Consider the following 16,412-nt stretch of genomic DNA (forward strand, 5'->3'; position numbering starts at 1 on the left):
TGTGAAATGCCAGTGTTACGGTGTAATGCTGAGTGTGCCGGTGCCTCGTGTGTAATGCCAGTGTTACGGTGTAATGCTGAGTGTGCCAATGCCACGTGTGTAATGCCAGTGTTACGGTGTAATGCTGTGTGTGCCAGTGCCTCGTGTGTAGAGCCAGTGTTACGGTATAATGCTTTGTGTGTCAGGGCTATGTGTGTAATGCCAGTGTTACGGTGTAATGCTGAGTGTGCCAGTGCCTCGTGTGTAATGCCAGTGTTACGGTGTAATGCTGTGTGTGTCCGGGCTATGTGTGTAATGGCAGTGTTACGGTGTAATGCTGAGTGTGCCGATGCCTCATGTGTAGAGCCAGTGTTACGCTATAATGCTGAGTGTGCCAGTGCCACGTGTTTAATGGCAGTGTTACGGTGTAATGCTGAGTGTGCCGATGCCTCATGTGTAGAGCCAGTGTTACGCTATAATGCTGAGTGTGCCAGTGCCACGTGTGTAATGCCAGTGTTACGGTGTAATGCTGTGTGTGCCAGTGCCTCGTGTGTAGAGCCAGTGTTACGGTATAATGCTTTGTGTGTCAGGGCTATGTGTGTAATGCCAGTGTTACGGTGTAATGCTGAGTGTGCCGGTGCCATGTGTGAAATGCCAGTGTTACGGTGTAATGCTGAGTGTGCCGGTGCCATGTGTGAAATGCCAGTGTTACGGTGTAATGCTGAGTGTGCCGGTGCCATGTGTGTAGAGCCAGTGTTACGGTGTAATGCTGAGTGTGCCGGTGCCATGTGTGAAATGCCAGTGTTACGGTGTAATGCTGAGTGTGCCGGTGCCATGTGTGAAATGCCAGTGTTACAGTGTAATGCTGTGTGTGCCAGTGCCTCGTGTGTAGAGCCAGTGTTACGGTATAATGCTTTGTGTGTCGGTGCCATGTGTGAAATGCCAGTGTTACGGTGTAATGCTGAGTGTGCCGGTGCCATGTGTGAAATGCCAGTGTTACGGTGTAATGCTGAGTGTGCCGGTGCCATGTGTGAAATGCCAGTGTTACGGTGTAATGCTGAGTGTGCCGGTGCCATGTGTGTAGAGCCAGTGTTACGGTGTAATGCTGAGTGTGCCAGTGCCATGTGTGAAATGCCAGTGTTACAGTGTAATGCTGTGTGTGCCAGTGCCTCGTGTGTAGAGCCAGTGTTACGGTATAATGCTTTGTGTGTCGGTGCCATGTGTGAAATGCCAGTGTTACGGTGTAATGCTGAGTGTGCCGGTGTCATGTGTGAAATGCCAGTGTTACGGTGTAATGCTGAGTGTGCCGGTGCCTCGTGTGTAGAGCCAGTGTTACGGTGTAATGCTGAGTGTGCCGGTGCCATGTGTGTAGAGCCAGTGTTACGGTGTAATGCTGAGTGTGCCGGTGCCATGTGTGTAGAGCCAGTGTTACGGTGTAATGCTGAGTGTGCCAGTGCCATGTGTGAAATGCCAGTGTTACAGTGTAATGCTGTGTGTGCCAGTGCCTCGTGTGTAGAGCCAGTGTTACGGTGTAATGCTGAGTGTGCCGGTGCCTCGTGTGTAGAGCCAGTGTTACGGTCCAGCCGAAGCTATCTTCTGGGAGTGTGGGTGTACGGAGGACAAGTGTCTTTGGATTTGGACAAGAGGTGTCGAAAGTAGTGACCCTGTATCTAGGGATAGGTAGACGTCAAAACTCAAGCCTGAGCTGCTTTACCCAATCATTGGTTTGTTCTCTTAGGGTTGGTTCACACTAGCGCTTGTATTCCGTTCTCAAGGATGTCCCCCGGATGGAATACAAATGCAATTGAAAGCGATGTACTGTCAAAGCACACGGAGCCCATTATAGTCTATAGGGTCCGTGTGCTTGCTGTGCACCGCCTGCACGAATCATTTGTCCGGGGGGGTGTCTATGCGGACTAATTCCGGATGGAATACAAGCGCTAGTGTGAACCAACCCTTAGGGTAGCGTAGGTTTGCTTTGGTGTGATCTGCTCTGGTCTGCTACTCAGCAGGAACCAAATGTGTCTACAGGGGCGTGTGGTAGTCATGTACACAGCGGCCACTTCATACATAATGCTAGCCAATGATGCAGCAGTGACATGTCCCCAAAGCGAAAGGCTACACAATGATCTCAGCTCCTCTGTCACAGACACCTGCAACTCCCACATTATATCAGGTACTCCAAGGACTATATATATCTATCTATAATACATAGTGTATGACACTGTCAGGGCTCCTAGGACTATATATATCTATAATACATAGTGTATGACACTGTCAGGGCTCCTAGGACTATATATATCTATAATACATAGTGTATGACACTGTCAGGGCTCCTAGGACTATATATATCTATAATACATAGTGTATGACACTGCCAGGGCTCCTAGGATTATATATATATCTATAATACATAGTGTATGACACTGTCAGGGCTCCTAGGACTATATATATCTATAATACATAGTGTATGACACTGTCAGGGCTCCTAGGACTATATATATCTATAATACATAGTGTATGACACTGTCAGGGCTCCTAGGACTATATATATCTATAATACATAGTGTATGACACTGTCAGGGCTCCTAGGACTATATATATCTATAATACATAGTGTATGACACTGTCAGGACTCTTAGGACTATATATATCTATTATACATAGTGTATGACACTGTCAGGGCTCCTAGGACTATATATATATCTATAATACATAGTGTATGACACTGTCAGGACTCCTAGGACTATATATATCTATAATACATAGTGTATGACACTGTCAGGCTCCTAGGACTATATATCTATAATACATAGTGTATGACACTGTCAGGACTCCTAGGACTATATATATCTATAATACATAGTGTATGACACTGTCAGGACTCCTAGGACTACATATCTATAGACATAGTGAAATGTATTTGAAGTGATTTCCACCAAATATTTGAGTGGAAATTGTTCACAGGAAAATCCCAAAATTTCAGAACGTGAAGGAACCCTAAAACATAACGTTGTAGTCCTAAACTCTCTCTATTAGTCCAGCGCACCCTATAAAATACTGCCCCCTAAAGTGTGGAGGGGATGGTAGACGAGCCCTCCAGAACAATCTGTCTCATCCTTTCGTTCCTGTAGTAAGGCGGAGGGTCTACAGACTGGAGGATGGGATTGATGAATTGGCTTCCTCTCCCCGTCCACCCTTTATGTGTAGCGGGGTGTCCCTTGGAGGACTCGTCCACCATCCTCTCCGCACTTTAGGGTTACTACCTGAGAGAAATGGCTGTTTTAGTATTTTAGAGGCTGCTCTGGACTAATAGAGAGATTTTAGGAGTACGACATTATATTTTAGGATCCCTTCACATTCTGCAGCTTTGGGAGATGGAAATCATTTACTGACGTGTGAAGTTTGTCGCTGTTGAGCCTCACAACATGACGTCCGCTCACCCTGCGACCTGCAGCCTGGCCGGGGTGCTAACGCTACAGCACTAAATCCTCGGCTCCTCGAGGGCAGGACTGTGTTATGTTCTGCACCAATGCCGACAGCCACTTATACCATTGTATCCCACGACATCTGAGGGTCAGGCTCTGTTCACACTGTTCTGATTCTGCACCTTGAGCACATCCTATAGAAATACTTCTTGTGTGGCTGTAGGTCTAGTCTATGGTTGTGTTCACATGTTGCAGTAATGGCCCCAGCTTGAGCCCTATGAGGCTGAGCGCTGTACACACCATCGGGCGCAGGTCACACCTTAATGGCACCGCCATCACCAACCTACCTGCTGTGGCCGAGTCCACGAATTACCCAGCGCAAGGGACGAGCGAAATGTTCCTGAACATCCTACTGCAAAACTGGTGTAGAGCGCCCTCCAGAGTGACAGCGCAGGCATCACTACAAGAGACCAACCAAATCCACACGAGACCTCAGTACAAATCAGAGACAGAGAGGGTAAGAGACAGACGGAGAGAGAAAGAGACGGAGAGAGAAAGAGACGGAGAGAGAAAGAGACGGAGAGAGAAAGAGACGGAGAGAGAAAGAGACGGAGAGAGAAAGAGACGGAGAGAGAAAGAGACGGAGAGAGAAAGAGACGGAGAGAGAAAGAGACGGAGAGAGAAAGAGACGGAGAGAGAAAGAGACGGAGAGAGAAAGAGACGGAGAGAGAAAGAGACGGAGAGAGAAAGAGACGGAGAGAGAAAGAGACGGAGAGAGAAAGAGACACAGAGAAATAGAGACGGAGAGAGAAAGAGACGGAGAGAGAAAGAGACGGAGAGAGAAAGAGACGGAGAGAGAAAGAGACGGAGAGAGAAAGAGACGGAGAGAGAAAGAGACGGAGAGAGAAAGAGACGGAGAGAGAAAGAGACGGAGAGAGAAAGAGACACAGAGAAATAGAGACGGAGAGAGAAAGAGACGGAGAGAGAAAGAGACGGAGAGAGAAAGAGACGGAGAGAGAAAGAGACGGAGAGAGAAAGAGACGGAGAGAGAAAGACGGAGAGAGAAAGAGACGGAGAGAGAAAGAGACGGAGAGAGAAAGAGACGGAGAGAGAAAGAGACGGAGAGAGAAATAGAGACGGAGAGAGAAATAGAGACGGAGAGAGAAATAGAGACGGAGAGAGAAAGAGACGGAGAGAGAAAGAGACGGAGAGAGAAAGAGACGGAGAGAGAAAGAGACACAGAGAAATAGAGACACAGAGAAATAGAGACACAGAGAGAAAGAGACACAGAGAGAAAGAGACGGAGAGAGAAAGAGACGGAGAGAGAAAGAGACAGAGAGAGAAAGAGACAGAGAGAGAAAGAGACACAGACCGAGACAGAAAGAGACAGACCAAGACAGAAAGAGACACAGAGAAATAGAGACAGAGAGACGGAGAGAGAAAGAGACACAGACCGAGACAGAAAGAGACAGACCAAGACAGAAAGAGACACAGAGAAATAGAGACAGAGAGAGAGAGACGGAGAGAGAGAGACGGAGAGAGAAAGAGAGGGAGAGAGAAAGAGAGGGAGAGAGAAAGAGACGGAGAGAGAAAGAGACACAGACCGAGACAGAAAGAGACAGACCAAGAGAGAGACACAGAGAAATAGAGACAGAGAGAGAAAGAGACGGAGAGAGAAAGAGACGGAGAGAGAGAGACGGAGAGAGAAAGAGACAGAGAGAGAAAGAGAGACAGACCGAGAGAGAGTGAGAGACCAAGAGAGAGACACAGAGAAATAGAGACAGAGAGAGAAAGAGACACAGACCGAGACAGAAAGAGACAGACCAAGAGAGAGACCAAGACAGAAAGAGACACAGAGAAATAGAGACAGAGAAAGAGACGGAGAGAGAAAGAGACGGAGAGAGAAAGAGACGGAGAGAGAAAGAGACGAAGAGAGAAAGAGACACAGAGAAATAGAGACAGAGAGAGAGAGACGGAGAGAGAGAGACGGAGAGAGAAAGAGAGGGAGAGAGAAAGAGACGGAGAGAGAAAGAGACACAGACCGAGACAGAAAGAGACAGACCAAGAGAGAGACACAGAGAAATAGAGACAGAGAGAGAAAGAGGCGGAGAGAGAAAGAGACGGAGAGAGAGAGACGGAGAGAGAAAGAGACAGAGAGAGAAAGAGAGGGAGAGAGAAAGAGACGGAGAGAGAAAGAGACAGAGAGAGAAAGAGAGACAGACCGAGAGAGAGTGAGAGACCAAGAGAGAGACACAGAGAAATAGAGACAGAGAGAGAAAGAGACACAGACCGAGACAGAAAGAGACAGACCAAGAGAGAGACCAAGACAGAAAGAGACACAGAGAAATAGAGACAGAGAAAGGGACGGAGAGAGAAAGAGACGGAGAGAGAAAGAGACGGAGAGAGAAAGAGACGGAGAGAGAAAGAGACGGAGAGAGAAAGAGACGGAGAGAGAAAGAGACGGAGAGAGAAAGAGACAGACCAAGAGAGAGACCAAGACAGAAAGACACAGAGAAATAGAGACAGAGAAAGAGACACAGACCGAGACAGAACAAGAGAGAGACCAAGAGAGAGACACACACACACAGAGACAGACCAAGACAGAAAGAGACACAGAGAAATAGAGACAGAGAGAGAAAGAGACTGAGAGAGAAAGAGACGGAGAGAGAAAGAGAGGGAGAGAGAAAGAGACAGACCAAGAGAGAGACCAAGACAGAAAGACACAGAGAAATAGAGACAGAGAAAGAGACACAGACCGAGACAGAACAAGAGAGAGACCAAGAGAGAGACACACACACACACAGAGACAGACCAAGACAGAAAGAGACACAGAGAAATAGAGACGGAGAGAGAAAGAGACACAGACCGAGACAGACCAAGAGAGAGAGACGGAGAGAGAAAGAGAGAGACCAAAAGGAAAGAGAGAGAGAGAAGAGCATATATATATAATACATAGAGTGTACGCTCAGGAGTGATACGGGATAAATTGGGTTACCTGGACTTTTCCTTGCTTTGGCAGCCCAGAAGTGTCTTCCTTCCTCCTAGGACCTACATGGCAATGAGACAGTGAATTACCATAATGAAGGGTGTCAGATCCCCTCCCCCACTATCTCTTTGTGTTGTTACTTGGAGGGATCCCGGCGCTGCCTTGTACTCAAAGCAGAATTTCAGGTAAACTCAATGTTGTCTTTCTTATTGTTCCTGCGGCAGCAGAGATGGGACCTCGCTGGCACATAAAGGGGGACACTGTAAGAAGTTCTGCTGTGCCAATGGCTGGACCCTCAGATGATAACGCTTGGTGAAGGTGGAGACTTGTGTATCCTCGGCCACGAGGCTGCTGTACAGCGTCTACACAGTAAGTAAGCGGCCATTTTCTTGCGCAGTCGGCTCTGCCCGAGGCCTAGAAGTTTGAACCCAGCTCCAGAAGAAGATGCGTGAAGAGGCCATTCCTGAAGAAGATGGAGGCAGTGCTGGAGAGTTCCCTCGCAGTATTGGGCCTGCCCCCAGTGCGGCAAGAGAACTCATTTGCATACAGAAGAAAACCGGGATTTCTACCAAACGGCGGCGCAGAGAAGACATCTAAAGGTAGGAGACGAAGCGCATTTCTCATTTACAGAAGGGGTACGGACGCCGCGGCTATTAGCCAATCATCGAGATACGGGAATACTTGAATCACTTTCAACATCGAGGAGGGCGAAGTACGTGATATACTCCGGAGGATTACAGGGTATATATCATATATAGTGGCTGTATAATCACAAGGCGTTCATGCTATATATCTCATATAGGGGGGGTGTACTCTGGAGGAGCAGAGGGTATATAGCACATATAGGGGGTGTATATACAGGAGGAGCACTGGTATATATTGATTCCTCTGGGGATTTATAACCTACAGGGATGTATACTCAGAAGGGATATGCAATATATAGAACATAGGGCAGTGATGGCGAACCTATGGCACGCGTGCGGTCGCCCGGATCGCTCACCAACAGGGAATCCGGTACAGGATTCCCCGTTGATGAGCGATCACTGCCTTCAGTTGTATGTGCAAATGCACATACAGCTGAAAGCTGTCAGGGTAGGCCGCGGATCGCGCAACCGCGGCCTACACTGGCTGCAGAGTTTGACCTCTGCCCCGACGCGGGCGCGATGACGTCATCAGCGCCGCCAGTGACAAGAAGGTGGATGCCGGCGGCTCTTCAGGGGTGAGTATGAGAGTGGCTCACTGTGTATATGATGTTGGGGGGAGCGCTTATAATACTTGGTGGGGTGTATGATACTGGGGGGGCTTATAATACTGGGTGGGGTGTATAATACTGGGGGGGAGTGTATAATACTGAGGGGGCTTATAATACTGGGGGGAGTGTATAATACTGGGGGGAGTGTATAATACTGGGGGGAGTGTATAATACTGGGTGGGGTGTATAATACTGGGGGGGCTTATAATACTGGGGGGAGTGTATAATACTGGGTGGGGTGTATAATACTGGGGGGAGTGTATAATACTGGGGGGAGTGTATAATACTGGGGGGAGTGTATAATACTGGGGGGAGTGTATAATACTGGGTGGGGTGTATAATACTGGGGGGAGTGTATAATACTGGGGGGAGTGTATAATACTGGGGGGAGCTTATAATACTGGGGGGAGTGTATAATACTGGGTGGGGTGTATAATACTGGGTGGGGTGTATAATACTGGGTGGGGTGTATAATACTGGGGGGGCTTATAATACTGGGGGGAGTGTATAATACTGGGGGGGCTTATAATACTGGGGGGAGTGTATAATACTGGGGGGGCTTATAATACTGGGGGGGCTTATAATACTGGGTGGGGTGTATAATACTGGGGGGAGTGTATAATACTGGGGGGAGTGTATAATACTGGGGGGAGTGTATAATACTGGGTGGGGTGTATAATACTGGGGGGGCTTATAATACTGGGGGGAGTGTATAATACTGGGGGGGCTTATAATACTGGGTGGGGTGTATAATACTGGGGGGAGTGTATAATACTGGGGGGAGTGTATAATACTGAGGGGGCTTATAATACTGGGGGGAGTGTATAATACTGGGGGGGCTTATAATACTGGGGGGAGTGTATAATACTGGGGGGGCTTATAATACTGGGGGGAGTGTATAATACTGGGGGGGCTTATAATACTGGGTGGGGTGTATAATACTGGGGGGAGTGTATAATACTGGGGGGAGTGTATAATACTGAGGGGGCTTATAATACTGGGGGGAGTGTATAATACTGGGGGGAGTGTATAATACTGGGGGGAGTGTATAATACTGGGTGGGGTGTATAATACTGGGGGGAGTGTATAATACTGGGGGGAGTGTATAATACTGGGGGGGCTTATAATACTGGGTGGGGTGTATAATACTGGGTGGGGTGTATAATACTGGGGGGAGTGTATAATACTGAGGGGGCTTATAATACTGGGGGGAGTGTATAATACTGGGGGGGCTTATAATACTGGGGTGGCTTATAATACTGGGGGGTGTACTAAAGAGCATATAATACTGGGGGGGGGGCTATTTATAAGCACACAATACTGTGTGTGGATGCCACTGTGGAGCATATAATCCTGTGGGGGGGGGGGACACCTACTGCGGCGCATATAACACTGGGGGGCTACTGTGGTACTGTGGAGAATATAATATTGTGTGGTGGGCCCACTGCAGAGCATATAATACTGTCTGGGGTCCCCTCACTATTTATATCACACAGTATCTGTTTTATAGCAGACGTGATATTAGTACAGGATGTAAGAATATTACACGCTCACTATAAAACAGATCCTGTGCGATGTAAATAGTGAAAATTAATTGTTCAAAGTCCCAAATGCCGAGACCTTTACATTTCAGTACAACGTTGTTTGTATTATTGAAAGCTCTGTAAAGCCCCACATGACTGTAATTTTTGGTCAGTAACTGTCCGCAATTGTGGATCCGCATAGTATTAAGTCTATATTGTCGTGTTGGCACTCCGCGAAAATTTAGTGGGTTTTGGGTTGCAGTTTGGGCACTCGGTCTCTAAAAGGTTCGCCATCACTGATATAGGGGGTGTATACTCAGGAGCTGTAAAGAATATGTATAATATATAGGGGGATTACAGGGAATCAAGAGTCAATCAAGGAATCAAACAAGCTTTATTGGCATGCCCAAATAGATATTTGGCATTGCCAAAGCTAGTAAAGTGAAGGGGGGGAGTGGTGAGTATGGGGGGAGGGGGGGTGATTTGGGGTATAACAGTCCATGGAGTCTCATCTTCTTCTTAGTTGGTGACTGCTATATGGGGAGGTGGGGGTGGGGTGGGTGGTTTGGGATAAATATAACAGTCCGTGGAGTCTCATCTTCCTCTTAGTTGGTGACCGCTATATGGGGAGGTGGGGTGGGGCGGGTGTATTGGGATAAATATAACAGTCCGTGGAGTCTCCTCTTCGTTGGTGACAGCTATATGGGGAGGTGGGGGTGGGGCGGGTGTATTGGGATAAATATAACAGTCCGTGGAGTCTCATCTTCCTCTGGTTTGGTGACAGCTGGACACGTATTGGGCAGCGATCTCCACAGTGGCCTCTTCTTCTCCCAGTAGGATGTAGAGTTTCCTCTTCTCCCAGTCTGGGATGTAGGCAGAGAGTCTTTGGTAGTAGACGGCCCTCACAGCTGAGTATTTGGTGCAGTGTAGCAGGAAGTGGGTCTGGTCTTCTAGGGCCCCCTGGTCACAGTGCTGGCACAGTCTCTTCTCCCGTGGCTTGTACGTCTGCCTGTATCGCCCCGTCTCTATCTCTAGGTTGTGGGCGCTCAGTCTGTACCGGCTCAGGGTCTGTCTGTGCTTGGGGTGGCGTATTCTCTCCAGGTAGGTGGCCATGGTGTAGTCCCTTTGTAGGGATTGGTACACATTGGTGAGTTTCTTGGAGTTATTTATTTGGTTTCTCCATTCTTCAATGTACCGCTCTCTGTTTGCCTCTGTGGTCGCCTTTATTTCGGCCTTGGTTATCATCTGTTGGTGTTTTTGGTTTGGTGGTTGGCTGCTGTTTGGTTGGTGAGTGTCTGGTTTGCTCCGGTGGCTTAGCCATGCTTGGTGGTGGTAGGAGTCGCTCCCCTGGATGTGTGCCTGGAAAGCTAGCGCCCTCTTCTGTATGGTGAGCCATAGGGGGAGTCTGCCTAGCTCTGCCCTGCAGGCCATGTTGGAGGTGTTGCGATGGACATGGAGCAGGTATTTGCAGAACTCCAGGTGGAAGTTCTCTGTTGGGCTGGAATCCCACTTTGACTGGTCTGGGTAGGTGGCTGGGCCCCAAACCTCACTGCCATAGAGAAGGATCGGGGAGATGACTGCGTCAAATATCTTCAGCCAGACCCTCACCGGTGGTTTGAGGTGGTACAGGGTATATATCATATATAGGGTATAGCTGTAAAATCACGAGCTCTACGAGGGTATATATCACATATAGGTGTGTATACTCAGGAGCGGAAAAAAATAGGTATAATATATAGGGGGTGTATACTGAGGAGGATCACAGCGTATATATCTTATGTAGTGGCTGTATAATCACGAGGAGTGCAGGCTATATATGTCATTTAGGGTGTGTACTCCGGAGGAGAAGAGGGTATATAGCGCATATAGGGGGTGTATATTCAGGAGGGGCACAGGTATATATTGCATACTCTAAGGATTTAAAACATACAGGGATGTATACTCAGGAGGGATACGAGATATATAGCACATACAGGGGGTATATACTATATATCATATATAGTGGCTGTATAATCACATACAGAGTGTGCGTACTCAGGAGGGGCACAGGCAATATATAATATATAGGGTGTGTATACTGAGGGGGGGCACAGGCTATATATAATGTGTGTATACTGAGGGGGGGCACAGGCTATATATCACATATAGGGTGTGTATACTCAGGGGGGCAAAGGCTATATATAATATATAGGGTGTGTATACTCAGGGGGGCACACCTTATATATAGCCTGTGCCCCCCCCCCCCCCGAGTATGCACACCTTATATATTATATATAGCCTGTGTATACTCAGAAGCACAGGCGACATATAATATATAAGGTATGTATACTCAGGGGGGGCACAGGCTATATATAATATATAAGGTGTGTATACTCGGGGGCACAGGCTATATATAATATATGAGGTATGTATACTCAGGGGGGGCACAGGCTATATATAATATATAAGGTGTGTATACTGAGGGGGGGGCACAGGCTATATATAATATATAAGGTGTGTATACTGAGGGGGGGGCACAGGCTATATATAATAAATAAGGTGTGTATACTCAGGGGGGGCACAGGCTATATATAATATATAAGGTATGTATACTCGGGGGGGGGCACAGGCTATATATAATATATAAGGTGTGTATACTGAGGGGGGGCCACAGGCTATATATAAGGTGTGTATACTCAGGGGGGGGCACAGGCTATATATAATATATAAGGTGTGTATACTCAGAGGGGGGGCACAGGCTATATATAATATATAAGGTGTGTATACTCAGGGGGGGGCACAGGCTATATATAATATATAAGGTGTGTATACTCAGGGGGGGCACAGGCTATATATAATATATAAGGTATGTATACTCAGGGGGGGCACAGGCTATATATAATATATAAGGTGTGTATACTCAGGGGGGGGCACAGGCTATATATAATATATAAGGTATGTATACTCAGGGAGGGCACAGGCTATATATAATATATAAGGTGTGTATACTCAGGGGGGGGCACAGGCTATATATAATATATAAGGTGTGTATACTCGGAGGGGGGGGGCACAGGCTATATATAATATATAAGGTGTGTATACTGAGGGGGGCCACAGGCTATATATAAGGTGTGTATACTCAGGGGGGGGCACAGGCTATATATAATATATAAGGTGTGTATACTCAGAGGGGGGGCACAGGCTATATATAATATATAAGGTGTGTATACTCAGGGGGGGGCACAGGCTATATATAATATATAAGGTATGTATACTCGGGGGGGGGCACAGGCTATATATAATATATAAGGTGTGTATACTGAGGGGGGGGCACAGGCTATATATAATATATAAGGTATGTATACTCGGGGGGGGGGCACAGGCTATATATAATATATAAGGTATGTATACTGAGGGGGGTCACAGGCTATATATAATATATAAGGTATGTATACTCGGGGGGGGCACAGGCTATATATAATATATAAGGTGTGTATACTGAGGGGGGGCACAGGCTATATATAATATATAAGGTGTGTATACTCAGGGGGGGCACAGGCTATATATAATATATAAGGTGTGTATACTCGGGGGGGGCACAGGCTATATATAATATACAAGGTGTGTATACTCAGGGGGGGCACAGGCTATATATAATATATAAGGTATGTATACTCAGGGGGGCACAGGCTATATATAATATATAAGGTGTGTATACTCAGGGGGGGGCACAGGCTATATATAATATATAAGGTATGTATACTCAGGGGGGGCACAGGCTATATATAATATATAAGGTGTGTATACTCAGGGGGGGCACAGGCTATATATAATATATAAGGTGTGTATACTCGGAGGGGGGGGGCACAGGCTATATATAATATATAAGGTGTGTATACTGAGGGGGGGCCACAGGCTATATATAAGGTGTGTATACTCAGGGGGGGCACAGGCTATATATAATATATAAGGTGTGTATACTCAGAGGGGGGGCACAGGCTATATATAATATATAAGGTGTGTATACTCAGGGGGGGGGCACAGGCTATATATAATATATAAGGTATGTATACTCGGGGGGGGCACAGGCTATATATAATATATAAGGTGTGTATACTGAGGGGGGGCACAGGCTATATATAATATATAAGGTATGTATACTCGGGGGGGGCACAGGCTATATATAATATATAAGGTATGTATACTCGGGGGGGGCACAGGCTATATATAATATATAAGGTGTGTATACTGAGGGGGGGCACAGGCTATATATAATATATAAGGTATGTATACTGAGGGGGGGCACAGGCTATATATAATATATAAGGTGTGTATACTCAGGGGGGGCACAGGCTATATATAATATATAAGGTGTGTATACTCGGGGGGGGCACAGGCTATATATAATATACAAGGTGTGTATACTCAGGGGGGGGCACAGGCTATATATAATATATAAGGTGTGTATACTGGGGGGGCACAGGCTATATATAATATATAAGGTGTGTATACTCAGGGGGGGGAGCACAGGCTATATATAATGTGTGTATACTGAGGGGGGGGGCACAGGCTATATATAATATATAAGGTGTGTATACTCAGGGGGGGCACAGGCTATATATAATATATAAGGTATGTATACTCGGGGGGGGCACAGGCTATATATAATATATAAGGTGTGTATACTGAGGGGGGGCCACAGGCTATATATAATATATAAGGTGTGTATACTGAGTGGGGGCACAGGCTATATATAATATATAATGTGTGTATACTCAGGGGGGGCACAAGCTATATATAAGGTGTGTATACTCAGGGGGGCACAGGCTATATATAATATATAAGGTATGTATATTCGGGGGGGGGGCACAGGCTATATATAATATATAAGGTGTGTATACTGAGGGGGGCTACAGGCTATATATAATATATAAGGTGTGTATACTGAGGGGGGGCACAGGCTATATATAATATATAAGGTGTGTATACTCGGGGGGGGAGCACAGACTATATATAATGTGTGTATACTCGGGGGGGGGCACAGGCTATATATAATATATAAGGTGCGTATACTGAGGGGGGGCACAGGCTATATATAATATATAAGGTGTGTATACTCAGGGGGGGCACAGGCTCTATATAATATATAATGTGTGTATACTGAGGGGGGGCACAGGCTATATATAATATATAAGGTGTGTGTACTCAGGGGGGGGGGCACAGGCTATATAATATATAAGGTGTGTATACTCAGGGGGGAGCACAGGCTATATATAATGTGTGTATACTGAGGGGGGGGGCACAGGCTATATATAATATATAAGGTGTGTATACTCAGGGGGGGCACAGGCTATATATAATATATAAGGTGTGTATACTCAGGGGGGGGCACAGGCTATATATAATATATAAGGTGTGTATACTCAGGGGGGGGCACAGGCTATATATAATATATAAGGTGTGTATACTCAGGTGGGGGGAGCACAGGCTATATATAATGTGTGTATACTCAGGGGGGAGCACAGGCTATATATAATATATAAGGTGTGTATACTGAGGGGGGGGCACAGGCTATATATAATATATAAGGTGTGTATACTGAGGGGGGGGCACAGGCTATATATAATATATAAGGTGTGTATACTCAGGGGGGGAGCACAGGCTATATATAATGTATAATGTGTGTATACTGAGGGGGGGGCACAGGCTATATATAATATATAAGGTGTGTATACTGAGGGGGGGGCACAGGCTATATATAATATATAAGGGGTGTATACTGAGGGGGGGGGCACAGGCTATATATAATATATAAGGTGTGTATACTGAGGGGGGGCACAGGCTATATATAATATATAAGGTGTGTATACTGAGGGGGGGGGCACAGGCTATATATAATATATAAGGTGTGTATACTGAGGGGGGGGCACAGGCTATATATAATATATAAGGTGTGTATACTCGGGGGGGGAGCACAGGCTATATATAATATGTGTATACTGAGGGGGGGGGCACAGGCTATATATAATGTGTGTATACTGAGGGAGGGGGCACAGGCTATATATAATATATAAGGTGTGTATACTCGGGCGGGGGAGCACAGACTATATATGATGTGTGTATACTCGGGGGGGGGGCACAGGCTATATATAATATATAAGGTGTGTATACTCAGGGGGGGGCACAGGCTATATATAATATATAAGGTGTGTATACTCAGGGGGGGGGCACAGGCTATATATAATATATAAGGTGTGTATACTCAGGGGGGGCACAGGCTATATATAATATATAAGGTGTGTATACTCAGGGGGGGCACAGGCTATATATAATATATAAGGTGTGTATACTCAGGGGGGGCACAGGCTATATATAATATATAAGGTGTGTATACTCGGGGGGCACAGGCTATATATAATGTGTGTATACTGAGGGGGTGGGCACAGGCTATATATAATATATAAGGTGTGTATACTCAGGGGGGGAGTACAGGCTATATATAATGTGTGTATACTGAGGGGGGGCACAGGCTATATATAATGTGTGTATACTGAGGGAGGGGGCACAGGCTATATATAATATATAAGGTGTGTATACTCGGGCGGGGGAGCACAGACTATATATGATGTGTGTATACTCGGGGGGGGGGGGGCACAGGCTATATATAATATATAAGGTGTGTATACTGAGGGGGGGCACAGGCTATATATAATATATAAGGTGTGTATACTCAGGGGGGGCACAGGCTATATATAATATATAAGGTGTGTATACTCGGGGGGGGCACAGGCTATATATAATATACAAGGTGTGTATACTCAGGGGGGGCACAGGCTATATATAATATATAAGGTGTGTATACTGGGGGGGCACAGGCTATATATAATATATAAGGTGTGTATACTCAGGGGGGGGAGCACAGGCTATATATAATGTGTGTATACTGAGGGGGGGGGGCACAGGCTATATATAATATATAAGGTGTGTATACTGGGGGGGGCACAGGCTATATATAATATATAAGGTGTGTATACTCAGGGGGGGCACAGGCTATATATAATATATAAGGTATGTATACTCGGGGGGGGCACAGGCTATATATAATATATAAGGTGTGTATACTGAGGGGGGGCCACAGGCTATATATAATATATAAGGTGTGTATACTGAGTGGGGGCACAGGCTATATATAATATATAATGTGTGTATACTCAGGGGGGGCACAAGCTATATATAAGGTGTGTATACTCAGGGGGGCACAGGCT

At 46.3% G+C, this 16,412-nt stretch overlaps 1 protein-coding gene across 4 annotated transcripts in view; it reads right to left on the minus strand.

Annotated features, from left to right (window-relative positions):
- The window catches only part of LOC142188967 (putative HIT-like protein Synpcc7942_1390), a 36,896-nt gene that overhangs the window by 13,169 nt on the left and 7,315 nt on the right, over positions 1-16,412 (minus strand). For 2 of the 4 annotated variants that reach the window (XM_075262079.1, XM_075262080.1), the window contains exon 2: positions 3,755-3,867. In XM_075262079.1, the coding sequence (XP_075118180.1) occupies positions 3,755-3,865 (111 nt within the window). In that variant the 5' untranslated portion in view covers positions 3,866-3,867. Of the gene's footprint in view, positions 1-3,754; positions 3,868-6,402; positions 6,456-6,533; positions 6,857-16,412 lie in introns of all 4 variants that reach the window. The other 2 variants (XM_075262078.1, XM_075262077.1) reach the window with 2 other exon arrangements.

This window comes from Leptodactylus fuscus, unplaced genomic scaffold (genome assembly GCF_031893055.1).
Source record: "Leptodactylus fuscus isolate aLepFus1 unplaced genomic scaffold, aLepFus1.hap2 HAP2_SCAFFOLD_88, whole genome shotgun sequence".
NCBI lineage: Eukaryota > Metazoa > Chordata > Amphibia > Anura > Leptodactylidae > Leptodactylus > Leptodactylus fuscus.